The following is a 16,877-nucleotide window of genomic DNA, read 5'->3' as shown; positions in this document are numbered from 1 at the left end:
GTCGTGTGTCCTGTGTGCCATCTGACGTGTGTCCCGTGTGCCATCTGTCGTGTGTCCCGTGTTCCATCTGTCGTGTGTCCTGTGTGCCATCTGTCGTGTGTCCCGTGTGCCATCTGTCATGTGTCCCGTGTTCCATCTGTCGTGTGTCCCGTGTGGCATCTGTCGTGTGTCCCGTGTTCCATCTGTCGTGTGTCCTGTGTGCCATCTGTCGTGTGTCCTGTGTGCCATCTGTCGTGTGTCCCGTGTTCCATCTGTCGTGTGTCCCGTGTTCCATCTGTCATGTGTCCCGTGTTCCATCTGTCATGTGTCCCGTGTTCCATCTGTCGTGTGTCCCGTGTGCCATATGTCGTGTGTCCTGTGTGCCATCTGTCGTGTGTCCCGTGTGGCATCTGTCGTGTGTCCCGTGTGGCATCTGTCGTGTGTCCCGTGTTCCATCTGTCGTGTGTCCCGTGTGCCATCTGTCGTGTGTCCCGTGTTCCATCTGTCGTGTGTCCTGTGTGCCATCTGTCGTGTGTCCTGTGTGCCATCTGTCGTGTGTCCCGTGTTCCATCTGTCGTGTGTCCCGTGTTCCATCTGTCATGTGTCCCGTGTTCCATCTGTCATGTGTCCCGTGTTCCATCTGTCGTGTGTCCCGTGTGCCATATGTCGTGTGTCCTGTGTGCCATCTGTCGTGTGTCCCGTGTGGCATCTGTCGTGTGTCCCGTGTGGCATCTGTCGTGTGTCCCGTGTTCCATCTGTCGTGTGTCCCGTGTGCCATCTGTCGTGTGTCCCGTGTTCCATCTGTCGTGTGTCCCGTGTGCCATCTGTCGTGTGTCCCGTGTTCCATCTGTCGTGTGTCCCGTGTTCCATCTGTCGTGTGTGTCCCGTGTTCCATCTGTCGTGTGTCTCATGTGCCATCTGTTGTGTGTCCTGTGCGTCATGTGCTCTGTGTGCCATCTGTCATGTGTTCCATGTGTCATTTCTTGTGTGTCCCGTGTGTCATCTGTCCCGTGTGTCATCTCTCATGTGTTCCATGTGTCATGTGTCCGTGTCACCTCTCGTGTGTTCCGTGTGTCCTATGTTATGTGTCCCAAGTGTCGTGCTCTGTGTGCCATCTGTCATGTGTCCCGTGTGTTATCTGTCGCGTTCCATCTGTCCCGTGTGTCATCTGTTGTGTGTCCTGTGTGTCATCTGTCTCATGTTGCCCGTGCATTATCTCTCGTGTGTTTCGTGTGTCCTGTGCCCTGTGTGTCATCTGTTGTGTTTTCTGTGTGTCATCTTTCGTGTGTGTTTTCCATGTGTCATGTGTCCTGTGTGTGTTCCGTGTGTCATGTGTCCTGTGTGTGTTCCTTGTGTCATGTGTCCAGTGTGTGTTCCATGTGTCATGTGTCCTGTGTGTGCTCCGTGTGTCCTGTGTGTGCTCTGTGTGCCATGTGTGTGTTCCGTGTGTCATGTGTGTGTGTTCCGTGTGTCATGTGTGTGTGTTCCGTGTGTCATGTGTCCTCTGGGTGTACTCCGTGTGTCATGTGTGTGCTCCATGTGTCATGTGACCTGTGTGTGTTTTCCGTGTGTCATGTGTCCTGTGTGTGTTTCATGTGTCATGTGTCCTGTGTGTGTTTCATGTGTCCTGTGTGTGCTCCGTGTGTCATGTGTCCTGTGTGTGTTCCGTGTGTCATGTGTCCTGTGTGTGTTCCGTGTGTGATGTGTCCTGTGTGTGTTTTCCGTGTGTCATTTGTCCTGTGTGTGTTTTCCGTGTGTCATTTGTCCTGTGTGTGTTTTCCGTGTGTCATATGTCCTGTGTGTGTTCCGTGTGTCATGTGTCCTGTGTGTGTCAGTGTGTCATGTGTCCTGTGTGTGTGTTTCGTGTGTGATGTGTCCTGTGTGTGTTTTCCGTGTGTCATGTGTCCTGTGTGTGTTCCGTGTGTCATGTGTCCTGTGTGTGTTGTGTGTCATGTGTCCTGTGTGTGTTCCGTGTGTCATGTGTCCTGTGTGTGTGTTCCGTGTGTCATGTGTCCTGTGTGTGTGTTCCGTGTGTCATGTGTCCTGTGTGTGTTTTCCGTGTGTCATGTGTGTGTTCCATGTGTCATTTGTCCTGTGTGTGTTATCCGTGTGTCATGTGTGTGTTCCGTGTGTCATGTGTGTGTTCCGTGTGTCCTGTGTGTGTTCCGTGTGTCATGTGTCATGTGTGTGTTCCGTGTGTCATGTGTGTGTTCCATGTGTCATGTGTGTGTTCCGTGTGTCATGTGTCCTGTGTGTGTTCCATGTGTTCCGTGTGTCATGTGTGTGTTCCATGTGTCATGTGTGTGTTCCGTGTGTCCTGTGTGTGTTCCATGTGTCGTGTGTGTTCCGTGTGTCATGTGTCCTGTGTGTGTTCCATGTGTTCCGTGTATCCTGTGTGTGTTCCATGTGTCCTGTGTGTGTTCCGTGTGTCATGTGTCCTGTGTGTGTTCCATGTGTCCTGTGTGTGTTCCGTGTGTCATGTGTGGTATTTTTTTTTCAGAACACATCAAGTAACGGGTCGAAGTTTAGTGCCACGGAAGCGTTCTGGAAGTAAGTGAATAGAGCGGGGGGTTGGGTGATAATATAATGACAATCCTCAGTCTCTTCTATGCTAATGAGGGTCTATTGGCCCCTCCTCTCTCTGGCGCCCCCTGTCTTTGCAGTGAGGAGGTGCTGGGAGTGGTGCACAGTTCTGGCCTCAGTGATCCGGGTCCCGTCCGCTGGCAACTCGCCCTGTGTCTGCTCGCCGCCTGGCTCATCATCTTCCTCTGCATGCTCAAGGGGATCCGCAGTTCAGGGAAGGTGCGACCACAGCCTGCGCTATCATCCCTATCCTCCCTCTTCCTTCATCTCCTCATCCCTATCCTCCCTCTTCATCTCCTCATCCCTATCCTCCCTCTTCATCTCCTCATCCCTATCCTCCCTCTTCATCTCCTCATCCCTATCCTCCCTCTTCATCTCCTCATCCCTATCCTCCCTCTTCATCTCCTCATCCCTATCCTTCCTCTTCATCTCCTCATCCCTATCCTCCCTCTTCATCTCCTCATCCCTATCCTCCCTCTTCATCTCCTCATCCCTATCCTCCCTCTTCATCTCCTCATCCCTATCCTTCCTCTTCCCTCTTCCCCCTTCCTCTATACAATCCCATCTTCTCTCTCTATAAATCCCATTGGTTTGTATGTAACTCCCCCGGTTGTCTCCACAGATTGTATATTTTACCGCCACCTTTCCATATGTTGTCCTGGTTGTGTTGATCATACGAGGCGCCACCCTGGAGGGTTCTATAGATGGAGTGCGCTTCTACCTGACCGCTGACTGGAGGAGACTGCAGAGCGCTCAGGTAGGGAGGGGGGGAGGGGGGGTTATGTTTCCTCTATTGTCCATCGAGGGTCCTCCTCGGCTCCATGGCACTCCTCTGTACAGTCTATACAACACCTTTGTGAGGGAACCGCTTGGCACCCCAATTAGGTGCTTCCTTCCGCCACACAGCGCCTCCTGCCCTCCAAACCGTCCCAGCAGACCGAGAGCCAATACCCCAACCATCGTACACAGAGCCAATACCCCAACCATCGTACACAGATCCAATACCCCAACCATCGTACATCCCAACCATCGTACACCCCAACCATCGTACACCCCAACCAACATACACCCCAACCATCGTACACAGAGCCAATACCCCAACCATCGTACACCCCAGCCATCGTACACCCCAACCATCGTACACAGAGCTAATACCCCAACCATCGTACACAGAGCCAATACCCCAACCATCGTACACCCCAACCATCGTACACCCCAACCATCGTACACCCCAACCATCGTACACCCCAACCATCATACACCCCAACCAACGTACACCCCAACCATCGTACACAGAGCCAATACCCCAACCATCGTACACCCCAACCATCGTACACAGAGCCAATACCCCAACCATCGTACACAGAGCCAATGCCCCAACCATCATACACCCCAACCATCGTACACCCCAACCATCGTACACAGAGCCAATACCCCAACCATCGTACACAGAGCCAATACCCCAACCATCGTACACAGAGCCAATACCCCAACCATCGTACACCCCAACCATCGTACACCCCAACCATCGTACACCCCAACCATCGTACACAGAGCCAATACCCCAACCATCGTACACAGAGCCAATACCCCAACCATCGTACACAGAGCCAATACCCCAACCATCGTACACAGACAAGATGTGGGAGATAGAATCAAAGGAATGAACAATAAAACCAAATATTACCCAAATCATCACACAATGGTTAGATAACGAGGTAGAGCTGACACAGGGCCAATCCCATCATAGAAAACATAGAAGAGCTGACACAGGGCCAATCCCATCATAGATAACATAGAAGAGCTGACACAGGGCCAATCCCATCATAGATGCCTCCAAGAGTTAGCCAACAGACAGAAACAATGGGTGACTCAAGTAACCTAATTGACAATGGGAGAGACACACTTCGTAAACAGACTTTATCAGGAGAACCCCAGCACCAGGTTGCTTGAGCTGATAATTTCAACATCTGCTCTGAGTCTCAGTCTGGAGCAGTCATTGCTGGTTCGGGCATAGAGACCTAAAATATGTATATGGGTCCTCCAGTTCCCAGAGTCTCGGCACATGCCTCCCTAACAGTAGTGTTCCCTTAAAATCAGTGGCCTAAAGTCGGTAGGCAAGAAGCAAGTCTGCAGTCCCCTCCAAAAGCCCCTGTCCTGGTTGGGTCTGTTACACTTCTTTCCCATCAAAAGTAGACTAACAAGGTCCCAGACCCCCACCTGGCAGAGTGAACTTACATAGGTGGTCAACATGATTTCTATTCTTGGCTGTAGGGAAGGGTTGTTGTCAGTAGGTGTCCAGCTCTTCTGCTTGGTGGTCTTTACTGTTGCAGGGCCCAGTCTGCTACTGGGGAGAGGGGCCTACTGCCCCAGCCCCCTGGAGCCATGAAGTTACATTAGGTGCTAGGCAGAGCCCAGCAGTGCTCTGCCCTGTTGCTAGCTGGGAGTAGGAGCTTCATGGCATCAGCTTGTCGCTGGAGAGAGGGGCCACTAGCCCCGTTGCTGGGCAGAGGTTGGTAGCACTCTGCCCTGATGCCAGCGCTTCTGCTGGAGATCTTACATCATCTGCTCCAGCTAACTGTTGGGGAGGGAGGTCTGCTTCCTCCACTCCCAGACTGTGGATCTGCCATTCGAGAGAGGGAATGGCTTCCTCCCCTCCCTTCATCTCGGACTGCCGCTGGGGAGTGAGGACGGCTTCCTCCGCTCCCTTCATCTCGGACTGCCGCTGGGGAGTGAGGACAGCTTCCTCCGCTCCCTGGTCCTTGAACTGCCGCTGGGGACTGAGGATGGCCACCTCCTTTCCGGACTGTGGGCCTGTTGTTGGAGATGAAGGACTACCACCTTCTCTCCCTTGTCCCCGTAACTGCTGCCGGTGTCGGGCAGAGATCTGTAGCACTTTGCCCTGATGCCCGCTCTTCCGCTGGAGGCTCACTGGGTTGTTCCTCCTCAGCACAAAAGTCTATTAAATCCCAAGAGTCTGGAGCTGGAGGCTGGGATAGAGGTTCATCATCTCTTCTCCCTGGATCCCAGTAGCCACTGAAGGTGCTGGACAGATGAGGGCAATGCTCTGCCCAATGCCAGCACTTCAGTTGGAATTCCAGTAAATGTTACATCCTCTGATGAAAAGTCAATCAAAATCCATGCTTTCTGGGATCTGTAGCTTCCTCTCCACCCCGGCCCTTGAACTGCCACTGGAAAGATAAGCCGGCTGCTCCATATCCCATACCCTCATCCAGCTGCTCCATATCCCGTACCCTCATCCAGCTGCTCCATATCCCGTACCCTCATCCAGCTGCTCCATATCCCGTACCCTCATCCAGCTGCTCCATATCCCGTACTCTCATCCAGCTGCTCCATATCCCGTACCCTCATCCAGCTGCTCCATATCCCGTACCCTCATCCAGCTGCTCCATATCCCGTACCCTCATCCAGCTGCTCCATATCCCGTACCCTCATCCAGCTGCTCCATATCCCGTACCCTCATCCAGCTGCTCCATATCCCGTACCCTCATCCAGCTGCTCCATATCCCGTACCCTCATCCAGCTGCTCCATATCCCGTACCCTCATCCAGCTGCTCCATATCCCGTACCCTCATCCAGCTGCTCCATATCCCGTACCCTCATCCAGCTGCTCCATATCCCGTACCCTCATCCAGCTGCTCCATATCCCGTACCCTCATCCAGCTGCTCCATATCCCATACCCTCATCCAGCTGCTCCATATCCCGTACCCTCATCCAGCTGCTCCATATCCCGTACCCTCATCCAGCTGCTCCATATCCCACCCTCATCCAGCTGCTCCATATCCCGTACCCTCATCCAGCTGCTCCATATCCCGTACCCTCATCCAGCTGCTCCATATCCCGTACCCTCATCCAGCTGCTCCATATCCCGTACCCTCATCCAGCTGCTCCATATCCCGTACCCTCATCCAGCTGCTCCATATCCCGTACCCTCATCCAGCTGCTCCATATTCCCGTACCCTCATCCAGCTGCTCCATATCCCCGTACCCTCATCCAGCTGCTCCATATCCCGTACCCTCATCCAGCTGCTCCATATCCCGTACCCTCATCCAGCTGCTCCATATCCCGTACCCTCATCCAGCTGCTCCATATTCCCGTACTCTCATCCAGCTGCTCCATATCCCGTACCCTCATCCAGCTGCTCCATATCCCGTACCCTCATCCAGCTGCTCCATATCCCGTACCCTCATCCAGCTGCTCCATATCCCGTACCCTCATCCAGCTGCTCCATATCCCGTACCCTCATCCAGCTGCTCCATATCCCGTACCCTCATCCAGCTGCTCCATATCCCGTACTCTCATCCAGCTGCTCCATATCCCGTACTCTCATCCAGCTGCTCCATATCCCGTACCCTCATCCAGCTGCTCCATATCCCGTACCCTCATCCAGCTGCTCCATATCCCGTACCCTCATCCAGCTGCTGGACTGACACATTCCTGCATCTAAGCCCGTCCAGTGCAGAAACAGGTTTATCCCGCAATTGCTGCATCCGCCATGAGAGTTCTGCTTCCATAGCTGCGGGTGGTGGTGGGCAAAGCACATTGTTACTCTGCCCCATTGATGACACTTCAGCCGGGATTTCAGAGATGTCGGCTGGTACTCCGATAGTCCCAGGCAAAGGAAGCCCAGACCTGTTGCTGAGCAGAGTCTCTAGCAGCCGTCTATAGGTGATCTCCAGCTCCCATTCCTTAATGGCCAGAAACTCCAAATCTTCCAGTGCCCAGAAGACTTCTGAGACATTCAGTATCTGGTCTCTGTACTCCATGATTTCCTCCAAACGCCACTCCAGATCGCTTCCAAAGTCAGGGTCTTCAGACATCCTCCATACAGCAGCCCCCATAGCCAAAGCCTTCCATTGGCTGTTCATCCGCTGTCCATTGGCACATTTGAGCTACATACCAGCGGAGGGCTCTGTAGCTCTTGCCCAGCCGCATCTCTGCCCAGACCAGCCTGCTCAACTCAGCTGTCCACTCTTTGTGCAGTTGTTCCCCCCAATAATAGCATTCACACTTTGTACTGCGACCAGCACCTTTCCTGGATGGAGGGGAGAACTTTTCCCTAGTTGCACCGCTCACGGGCTTCCTTCCAGAGATGCCACCAGACCAAGTCATACCATCCCAGCAGGACGAGTGGTGGCACCGGTCCCCTGTGCTGTATCCACATCTCTCGCAATCTCCTTCCCAAATTCCTCTTCCATGGCGGCTGATATCTGTACCTCTCCTCTTCTGCTATCCGGACCTCAGATCTCGGTGGAGGTTTGGATGTCCCAGACTACAAGAAGCATCCCACCGTTGTCACCAAATGTGACGGAACTGCTTGCAACCTCGGCTTGGGTGCTTCTTTCCACCACACAGCGCCTCCTGCCCTCCAAACCATTCCAGCGCCAATACCAGCCCTGTTACCCCAAACCTCGTACACAGACAAGCTATGGGGGTAGAACCAAAGGAATGACACCCAAAACATCACACAATGGTTGGATAACGAATTTGAGGTGACACAAGGCCAATCCCATCATAAGAGCCTCAACATGTCAGCCAAAGAATCCAGCTGACCCAAACAATAGGTGACTCAATTATCTCATTAACAATGGGGGGGAGACACAATGGGAGAGACACAATGAGACAGACACAATGGGAGAGACCCAATGGGAGAGACCCAATGGGAGAGACCCAATGGGGGAGACCCAATGGGGGAGACCCAATGGGAGAGACACAATGGGGAGACCCAATGGGGGAGACCCAATGGGAGAGACCCAATGGGAGAGACCCAATGGGAGAGACCCAATGGGGGAGACCCAATGGGGGAGACACAATGGGAGAGACCCAATGGGGGGACACAATAAACACCTAAAACATTAATAAACAGACGATAGCTGGAGACCCCAGCACCAGGCCAGGCTGGTAATTTCCACATCTGCTCCGAGTCTCACAGTTTGGAGCAGTCATTGCTGGTTTGGACCTAGAGACCCCAAATATTTATACGGCCCTCCAGTTCCTGGAGTCGGTGTGTTTTGGGGAAACATGGACTTGAATCCGAAGCAAGACCACTCCAAGGGTCCCCTAGGCACACACCTCCCAAAGAGTAGTGTTCCCTTAAAAGCCAGGGCCCGTAGGCAGGAGGCCACCCTGCAGTCCTCCCCAAAAGCCCCTGTCCTGGTTGAGTCTGTAACAACTGACTCCACTCCCCAATACAATGTAACCCTTATCCACCCACCAATACAATGTAACTCTGATCCACTCCCCAATACAATGTAACCCTGATCCACTCCCCAATACAATGTAACCCTGATCCACTTACCAATACAATGTAACCCTGATCCACTTACCAATACAATGTGTAACGACACCCCAAAGTATGAAAGGGAAATAATCCCCCCCCCCCAAGTACGAGACAAGGCTCTGTATTGAGGTCAAGTGAGAATAACTCTCTTCTGCTCGTTTATTGAAAGAAACACAGCATTTATATACACTTTGAGAATACCACATGAACAATGACTGTGTAATTATATCCCTTAGTAGACAGCCAGGTGAGCTCATTAACATACTTATCAATAGTCTCAGACCCAATTAACATACTGTCCTATTTTAGACAAAAGCACTTAGTTAATCAGTAGACATTCTTTAGGAGGGGCTGCTGGAAACAACACCCCCCCTCTCTCTGCAGCTAATACACATTGATTAGCAGACATGGTGTCTCTCATAGTTCCTGGACGCCCAAATTAGGAGTTGCACTTCCTGTGCCTTACAGTGTATAGGAATAAGATATATATCATAGGTAAAAAGGCGCTGGTAATCTTAATATATCACGTGTTATAAAAATTAATAGGTGATTTAAAGTGTAATATATGTGATTAAAAATTGCTACAAATATATATATGATCTACTATTGGTGCAATTAGCAAAGAAAAGTGCATACCAGTGCAATTTCAATTCAGAAGTGTTTGTGCTTCTCAAAGTAAATTAATCCACAAAGGTGTGGATCAGTGAACCAATAAATAGATATATAAAGAATTCCATACAAAAATCACATAAGAATATCTAAAAATATAAATATATAAATGTGCTCCAAGTAGTGTTTAAAAGTCCAGGCAATAGCATGCAATCAAAATTGTGCTTGGTGGATTCTTATTAATCCATTCACAGTGCTCCAGGTGCTGGGATGTGACAACCGTGGCCTCTTACCAGCTAGCAGCAGGTCACAAGGACCCCCAACGCCTGTGATCCCTTTATTGGGTGGATCAGACCTCTCCTCAATTGCTTGGATCTCTGGCTCCTATATTACTCGAGTTGGACCATGTAGTCCCCCCATACACATAAAGATATAGAAGAACAAATAGCCTCCAATAGTGAAATACTGTTTTATTCTCCAAAAAACATACACTATAAGGTGACAATTAGCCTCTTACTATTTGTTGTGCCCTCCTGGCACTGGGCAATTCGGCAGTACAAAATCGTTTTTTTGGGTCTTAGGAAGATATTCTCCGGGGATCTGCAGCACCCTGTATCTCCTTTCCCCCTTTCTTTGTATTGCGGCGGTGGATGTGTATCCCAGCCTCTGTTCCGAATGCCTCTGTGTGTTACTTCCGGGTTAGCATTGACCACCAATAGTAGATCATATATATATTTGTAGCAATTTTTAATCACATATATTACACTTTAAATCACCTATTAATTTTTATAACACGTGATATATTAAGATTACCAGCGCCTTTTTACCTATGATATATACCTATTTATTGTTTTATTACAATTAAAAGGGCAGCAGGTTCAACAATCTTTTATTTAAAGGGCCAGGCGCCTTCTCTTTTCTTTTTATTGATAGGAATAAGATAGATCTCCATATTTCCTGAGAGATACTGGTAATGCATATTACTGTCCCATTTGAAGTAGTCCAAACCATATTCTCAGTGTACACCACCCTCCTGGTCACCCTGCATCCATAAAAGATGAAGGGTGACTTAAACATAAGAAAGCCACACAAGGCTGGACATGGTGCCTCCCAACCTCTTTAAAGGAATTTGGGGTCCACAACCCCCATGCCCAAAGTGACTCCTGTCACACAATGTAACCCTGATCCACTCCCCAATACAATGTAATCCTGATCCACTCCCCAATACAATGTAACCCTGATCCATTTACCAATACAATGTACAGTAACCCTGATCTACTTACCAATACAATGTAACCCTGATCCACCCACCAATACAATGTAACCCTGATCCACCCACCAATACATTGTAACCCTGATCCACCCACCAATACAATGTAACCCTGATCCACTCCCCAATACATTGTAACCCTGATCCACCCACCAGTACATTGTAACCCTGATCCACCCACCAATACAATGTAACCCTGATCCACTCCCCAATACATTGTAACCCTGATCTACTTACCAATACAATGTAACCCTGATCCACCCACCAATACAATGTAACCCTGATCCACTCCCCAATACAATGTAACCCTGATCCACCCACCAATACATTGTAACCCTGATCCACCCACCAATACAATGTAACCCTGATCCACTTACCAATACAATGTAACCCTGATCCACCCACCAATACATTGTAACCCTGATCCACCCACCAATACAATGTAACCCTGATCCACTCCCCAATACATTGTAACCCTGATCCACCCACCAGTACATTGTAACCCTGATCCACCCACCAATACAATGTAACCCTGATCCACTCCCCAATACATTGTAACCCTGATCTACTTACCAATACAATGTAACCCTGATCCACCCACCAATACAATGTAACCCTGATCCACTCCCCAATACAATGTAACCCTGATCCACCCACCAATACATTGTAACCCTGATCCACCCACCAATACAATGTAACCCTGATCCACTCCCCAATACAATGTAACCCTGACCTACTTACCAATACAATGTAACCCTGATCTACTTACCAATACAATGTAACCCTGATCCACCCACCAATACAATGTAACCCTGATCCACTCCCCAATACAATGTAACCCTGATCTACTTACCAATACAATGTAACCCTGATCTACTTACCAATACAATGTAACCCTGATCCACCCACCAATACAATGTAACCCTGATCTACTTACCAATACAATGTAACCCTGATCCACCCACCAATACAATGTAACCCTGATCCACTTACCAATATAATGTAACCCTAATCCACTCACCAATACAATGTAACCCTGATCCACTCACCAATACAATGTAACCCTGATCCACTCACCAATACAATGTAACCCTGATCCACTCACCAATACAATGTAACCCTGATCCACTCACCAATACAATGTAACCCTAATCCACTCACCAATACAATGTAACCCTGATCCACTCCCCAATACAATGTAACCCTGACCCTCTCCCCAATACATTGTAATCATGAGCTTTTAGGTACAGACACCAGATGACTGGCAGGTCAGAGGACTATCCTCCAATCTATGGACACTTCATCTCCTGTCTGTCCTCTCCAGGTATGGAATGATGCGGCCTCTCAGATCTTCTACTCTCTGGGGATTGGATTTGGTGGTCTGCTGTCCATGGCTTCATACAACAAGTTTGACAACAATGTCATCAGGTAAGTGCGGCACCCGCCTGTGCACTGCCAGCACCGGTATATAATATTGGAGTGCGGCACCCGCCTGTGCACTGCCAGCACCGGTATATAATATTGGAGTGCAGCACCCGCCTGTGCCCTGCCGGTACCGATATGTCGTATTGGAGTGCGGCACCCGCCTGTGCACTGCCGGTACAGATATGTCTTATTGGATGGCAGCAGAGAAAGGGGTGGGGGGGTTTATGCATATAGCAGGGGGAGTGGGGAAGGAGATTCATGTAGATAGCATAGGAAGGGGGAGGAGATTCATGTAGATAGCATAGGAAGGGGGAGGGGGGAGGAGATTCATGTAGATAGCAGAGAAAGGGGGAGGGGGGAGGAGATTCATGTAGATAGCAGAGAAAGGGGGAGGGGAAAGAGGAGACTCATGCAGATAGGGGGAGGGGGAGATTCATGCAGAGGGAGTGGTAGGAGGAGATTCATGCAGATAGCAGAGAAAGGGGGGAGGGGAGATCCAGATAGCGGTGGAGGGAGAAGGAGGAGACTCATCCAGACAGTGGAGGAGGGAGGGAAGGGGGAGGAGACTCATCCAGATAGCGGAGGAGAGAGGGAAGAGGGAGGAGACTCATCCAGATAGCGGAAGAGGGAGGAAACTCATCCAGATAGCGAAGGAGGGAAGGGGAGGAAACTCATCCAGATAGTGGAGGAGGAAGGAGGGAGGAGGAGGAAACTCATCCAGATAGTGGAGGAGGGAGGGAAGGGGGAGGAGACTCATCCAGATAGCGGAGGAGGGAGGGAAGGGGGAGGAGACTCATCCAGATAGCGGAGGAGGGAGGGAAGGGGGAGGAGACTCATCCAGATAGCAGAAGAGGGAGGGAAGGAGGAGGAGAATCATCCAGATAGCGGAGGAGGGAGGGAAGGGGGAGGAGACTCATCCAGATAGCGGAGGAGGGAGGGAAGGGGGAGGAGACTCATCCAGATAGCAGAGGAGGGAGGGAAGGGGGAGGAGACTCATCCAGATAGCGGAGGAGGGAGGGAAGGGGGAGGAGACTCATCCAGATAGCAGAGGAGAGAGGGAAGGGGGAGGAGACTCATCCAGATAGCGGAGGAGAGAGGGAAGGGGGAGGAGACTCATCCAGATAGCGGAGGAAGGAAGCAGCTGAGAGAAATTACACTCAGTGCTCTGGACTGGGAGAAGCGCACACTATAGATGGAGAGGCTTTGTTCAGATTTCATGTCTGAGGATGTCACCATTTCTCAGGATTTATTGATCAGCATGCTGGATAATTTCTCTTCTTCATCAGGGGGTCCCCCGGGGGGAGGGGAGGGGGGTTCCCCGGGGGGAGAGGGGTCCCCAGGGGGGAGGGGGGGTTGCTGTAGTGGGAATCGGAAGCTGTCTCCCTGGTGGTCAGTGATTGGCTGACCTCACCCAGGACAGCCAATCAAGTCTTTGTTTTCACTGTTAGGCCTACATATAAATAAAGTCCTGTGGGATGGGATTGGCCCCTCGGGAGGCACGGTGAGGCATTGGGGAATTCCCTCCTATAGAGAGGTATGAGGTCTCTGACGGTCTCTCTGTATCTCAGGGACACGCTGGTTATCGCCATTGGAAACTGCTGCACCAGCTTCTTCGCCGGATTCGCCATCTTCTCCATCCTGGGTCACATGGCCTGGAAGAAGCGAGTGCCGGTCGGGGAAGTGGCCGATTCCGGTGAGTTATAATGTGAATTTACCATGAACCTCAACCTCATCCCTGAACCTGGACCTGATCCCTGAACCTCAACCTCATCCCTGAACCTCAACCTCATCCCTGAACCTCAACCTCATCCCTGAACCTCAACCTGATCCCTGAACCTCAACCTGATCCCTGAACCTCAACCTGATCCCTGAACCTCAACCTGATCCCTGAACCTCAACCTAATCCCTGAACCTCAACCTCATCCCTGAACCTCAACCTAATCCCTGAACCTCAGCCTCATCCCTGAACCTCAACCTCATCCCTGAACCTCAACCTGATCCCTGAACCTCAACCTGATCCCTGAACCTCAACCTGATCCCCGAACCTCAACCTGATCCCCGAACCTCAACCTCATCCCTGAACCTCAACCTCATCCCTGAACCTCAACCTGATTCCCGAACCTCAACCTGATCCCCGAACCTCAACCTGATCCCTGAACCTCAACCTGATCCCTGAACCTCAACCTGATCCCTGAACCTCAACCTGATCCCTGAACCTCAACCTTATCCCTGAACCTCAACCTGATCCCTGAACCTCAACCTCATCCCCGAATCTCAACCTGATCCCTGAACCTCAACCTGATCCCTGATCCTCAACCTGAGCCGGGTGGTAAGGTGCGGTCAACTTGTGTTTGATGTTGTGGGCAGTCAGGAAACCCTGAAACTCCTGGCTTGTGAATTGTGCACCGTTGTCTGTGACAATTTCTCTGGGGTATCCAAACGTAGCAGCGAGATGTAACAGTATGGAAATCATCGCCTTAGTCGTTGGCTGAGTAACAGGAATGACCTCAGGCCACTTTGAATGGGCATCAATAATGATCAAAAAGGTGTGTCCTCTGATCGGGCCTGCAAAGTCCAAGTGTAGGCGAAACCAGGGAACCGTGGGCCAAGTCCAGGGCTGGACGCACCCTCGAGGAGGGTCTCTTGCAGTTTGTGCATATCCAGCACACGCATTCACATATGTCATGATATCGGAGTCGAGGTTCGGCCACCACACATAGCCTCGGGCCTTTTGTTTCATACGTGTGCCCCCGGGATGACCAGTATGTAGCAAGTCCAGAATGTGTCTCCGGAGGGTCTGTGGAACGATCACACGGTGTCCCCATAAAACACAGTTGCCAGCCACAGTTAATTCCAGACGCCTACGGAAGTAAGGTTCATAATCCTGTGTGATAGTTGCAGGCCAACCGTACCGTACCCAGGAGAGTATTGTCTTAAGGAAGGTATCCTTGGCTGTATGGGCTGCTACTTCCCCGGAAGACAGAAAGGACAGGCTGGTGTAACGACAACTCTTGACTGGTGGAGAAGAGTCTGTTAATGTCCTTGTCAGACGGGACATGGCGCCCGCATTAGCATTGGCATGATGGCTGCGATACTGGATTTTGTAGCTATATGCTCCCAAGAATAGGGCATAGCGTTGAAGACGGGCTGCAGTCATCTGGGAGATGCCTTTGTCAGGGCTAAAGATCTGAAGGAGTGGTTTATGATCAGTCAGTATGGTGAATTCCCTACCATACAGGTAAAGATGAAACTTCTTTATTGCCCATATGAGCACCAGAGCCTCTTTGTCAATGTGAGAGTAATTGCTTTCTGCTTTTGTCAAGGACCTGGAGGCGAATGCCACAGGTTTCTCTGACCCATCTGGTAAAACGTGAGATAGTACAGCCCCTAGACCATAGGGTGAGGCATCACAAGCCAAGGTGAGAGGCCTTTGGAGGTCATAGTGCACGAGCATGCGTGATGCCAACAGCTTTCGCTTAGAAACTTCAAAAGCACGTTGGCATGCAGCCGACCAGTTCCATCTGGAGTGTTTCTCCAAAAGCTTGTTTAATGGAATCAAAGTGTGTGCTAGATCCGGCAGGAATTTGTGGTAATAGTTCAGCAAGCCCAGGAATGATCGCAGCTGCTGGACGTTGGTTGGGGCTGGAGCTTTTACTAAAGCATCAACTTTGGCTTCCGTGGTGTGCAGTGGCGGCCAGCCGATAGGGGGCGCGGGGGTGACGTGTCCTCCTGTGAGTGTGGGGGGGGGGGCGTGTCCTCCTGTGAGTGTGGGGGGGCGTGTCCTCCTGTGAGTGTGGGGGGGCGTGTCCTCCTGTGAGTGTGGGGGGGACGTGTCCTCCTGTGAGTGTGGGGGGCATGTCCTCCTGTGAGTGTGGGGGGGACGTGTCCTCCTGTGAGTGTGGGGGGGACGTGTCCTCCTGTGAGTGTGGGGGGCGTTTCCTCCTGTGAGTGTGGGGGGGACGTGTCCTCCTGTGAGTGTGGGGGGCGTGTCCTCCTGTGAGTGTGGGGGGCGTTTCCTCCTGTGAGTGTGGGGGGAATGCGTCCTCCTGTGAGTGTGGGGGGGACGTGTCCTCCTGTGAGTGTGGGGGGAATGCGTCCTCCTGTGAGTGTGGGGGGGACGTGTCCTCTCCTGAGTGTGGGGGGCGTGTCCTCCTGTGAGTGTGGGGGGGGCGTGTCCTCCTGTGAGTGTGGGGGGGACGTGTCCTCCTGTGAGTGTGGGGGGAATGCGTCCTCCTGTGAGTGTGGGGGGACGTGTCCTCCTGTGAGTGTGGGGGGGACGTGTCCTCTCCTGAGTGTGGGGGGCGTGTCCTCCTGTGAGTGTGGGGGGGGCGTGTCCTCCTGTGAGTGTGGGGGGAGGACGTGTCCTCCTGTAAGTGTGGGGGGAACGTGTCCTCTCCTGAGTGTGGGGGGCGTGTCCTCCTGTGAGTGTGGGGGGGGGGCGTGTCCTCCTGTGAGTGTGGGGGGAGGACGTGTCCTCCTGTAAGTGTGGGGGGGACGTGTCCTCTCCTGAGTGTGGGGGGACGTGTCCTCCTGTGAGTGTGGGGGGAGGACGTGTCCTCCTGTAAGTGTGGGGGGGACGTGTCCTCTCCTGAGTGTGGGGGCGTGTCCTCCTGTGAGTGTGTGGGGGGACGTGTCCTCCTGTGAGTGTGGGGGGAGGACGTGTCCTCCTGTGAGTGTGGGGGGGACGTGTCCTCCTGTAAGTGTGGGG

The 16,877-nt window shown here is 51.7% G+C and overlaps 1 protein-coding gene across 1 annotated transcript in view; it reads left to right on the top strand.

Annotated features, from left to right (window-relative positions):
• The window catches only part of LOC309543491 (sodium-dependent proline transporter-like), a 53,397-nt gene that overhangs the window by 15,895 nt on the left and 20,625 nt on the right, over window positions 1-16,877 (top strand). The window contains exons 4-8 of the mRNA XM_082275968.1: window positions 2,480-2,529; window positions 2,643-2,781; window positions 3,185-3,319; window positions 12,069-12,172; window positions 13,738-13,862. Coding sequence (XP_082132094.1) covers window positions 2,480-2,529; window positions 2,643-2,781; window positions 3,185-3,319; window positions 12,069-12,172; window positions 13,738-13,862 — 553 coding nt within the window. The remainder of the gene's footprint in view (window positions 1-2,479; window positions 2,530-2,642; window positions 2,782-3,184; window positions 3,320-12,068; window positions 12,173-13,737; window positions 13,863-16,877) is intronic.

This window comes from Pelophylax lessonae (assembly GCF_965119305.1).
Source record: "Pelophylax lessonae genome assembly, contig: HAP1_SCAFFOLD_108, whole genome shotgun sequence".
NCBI classification, from domain to species: Eukaryota; Metazoa; Chordata; class Amphibia; order Anura; family Ranidae; genus Pelophylax; species Pelophylax lessonae.
This window is presented reverse-complemented; position numbering and strand designations above follow the sequence as displayed.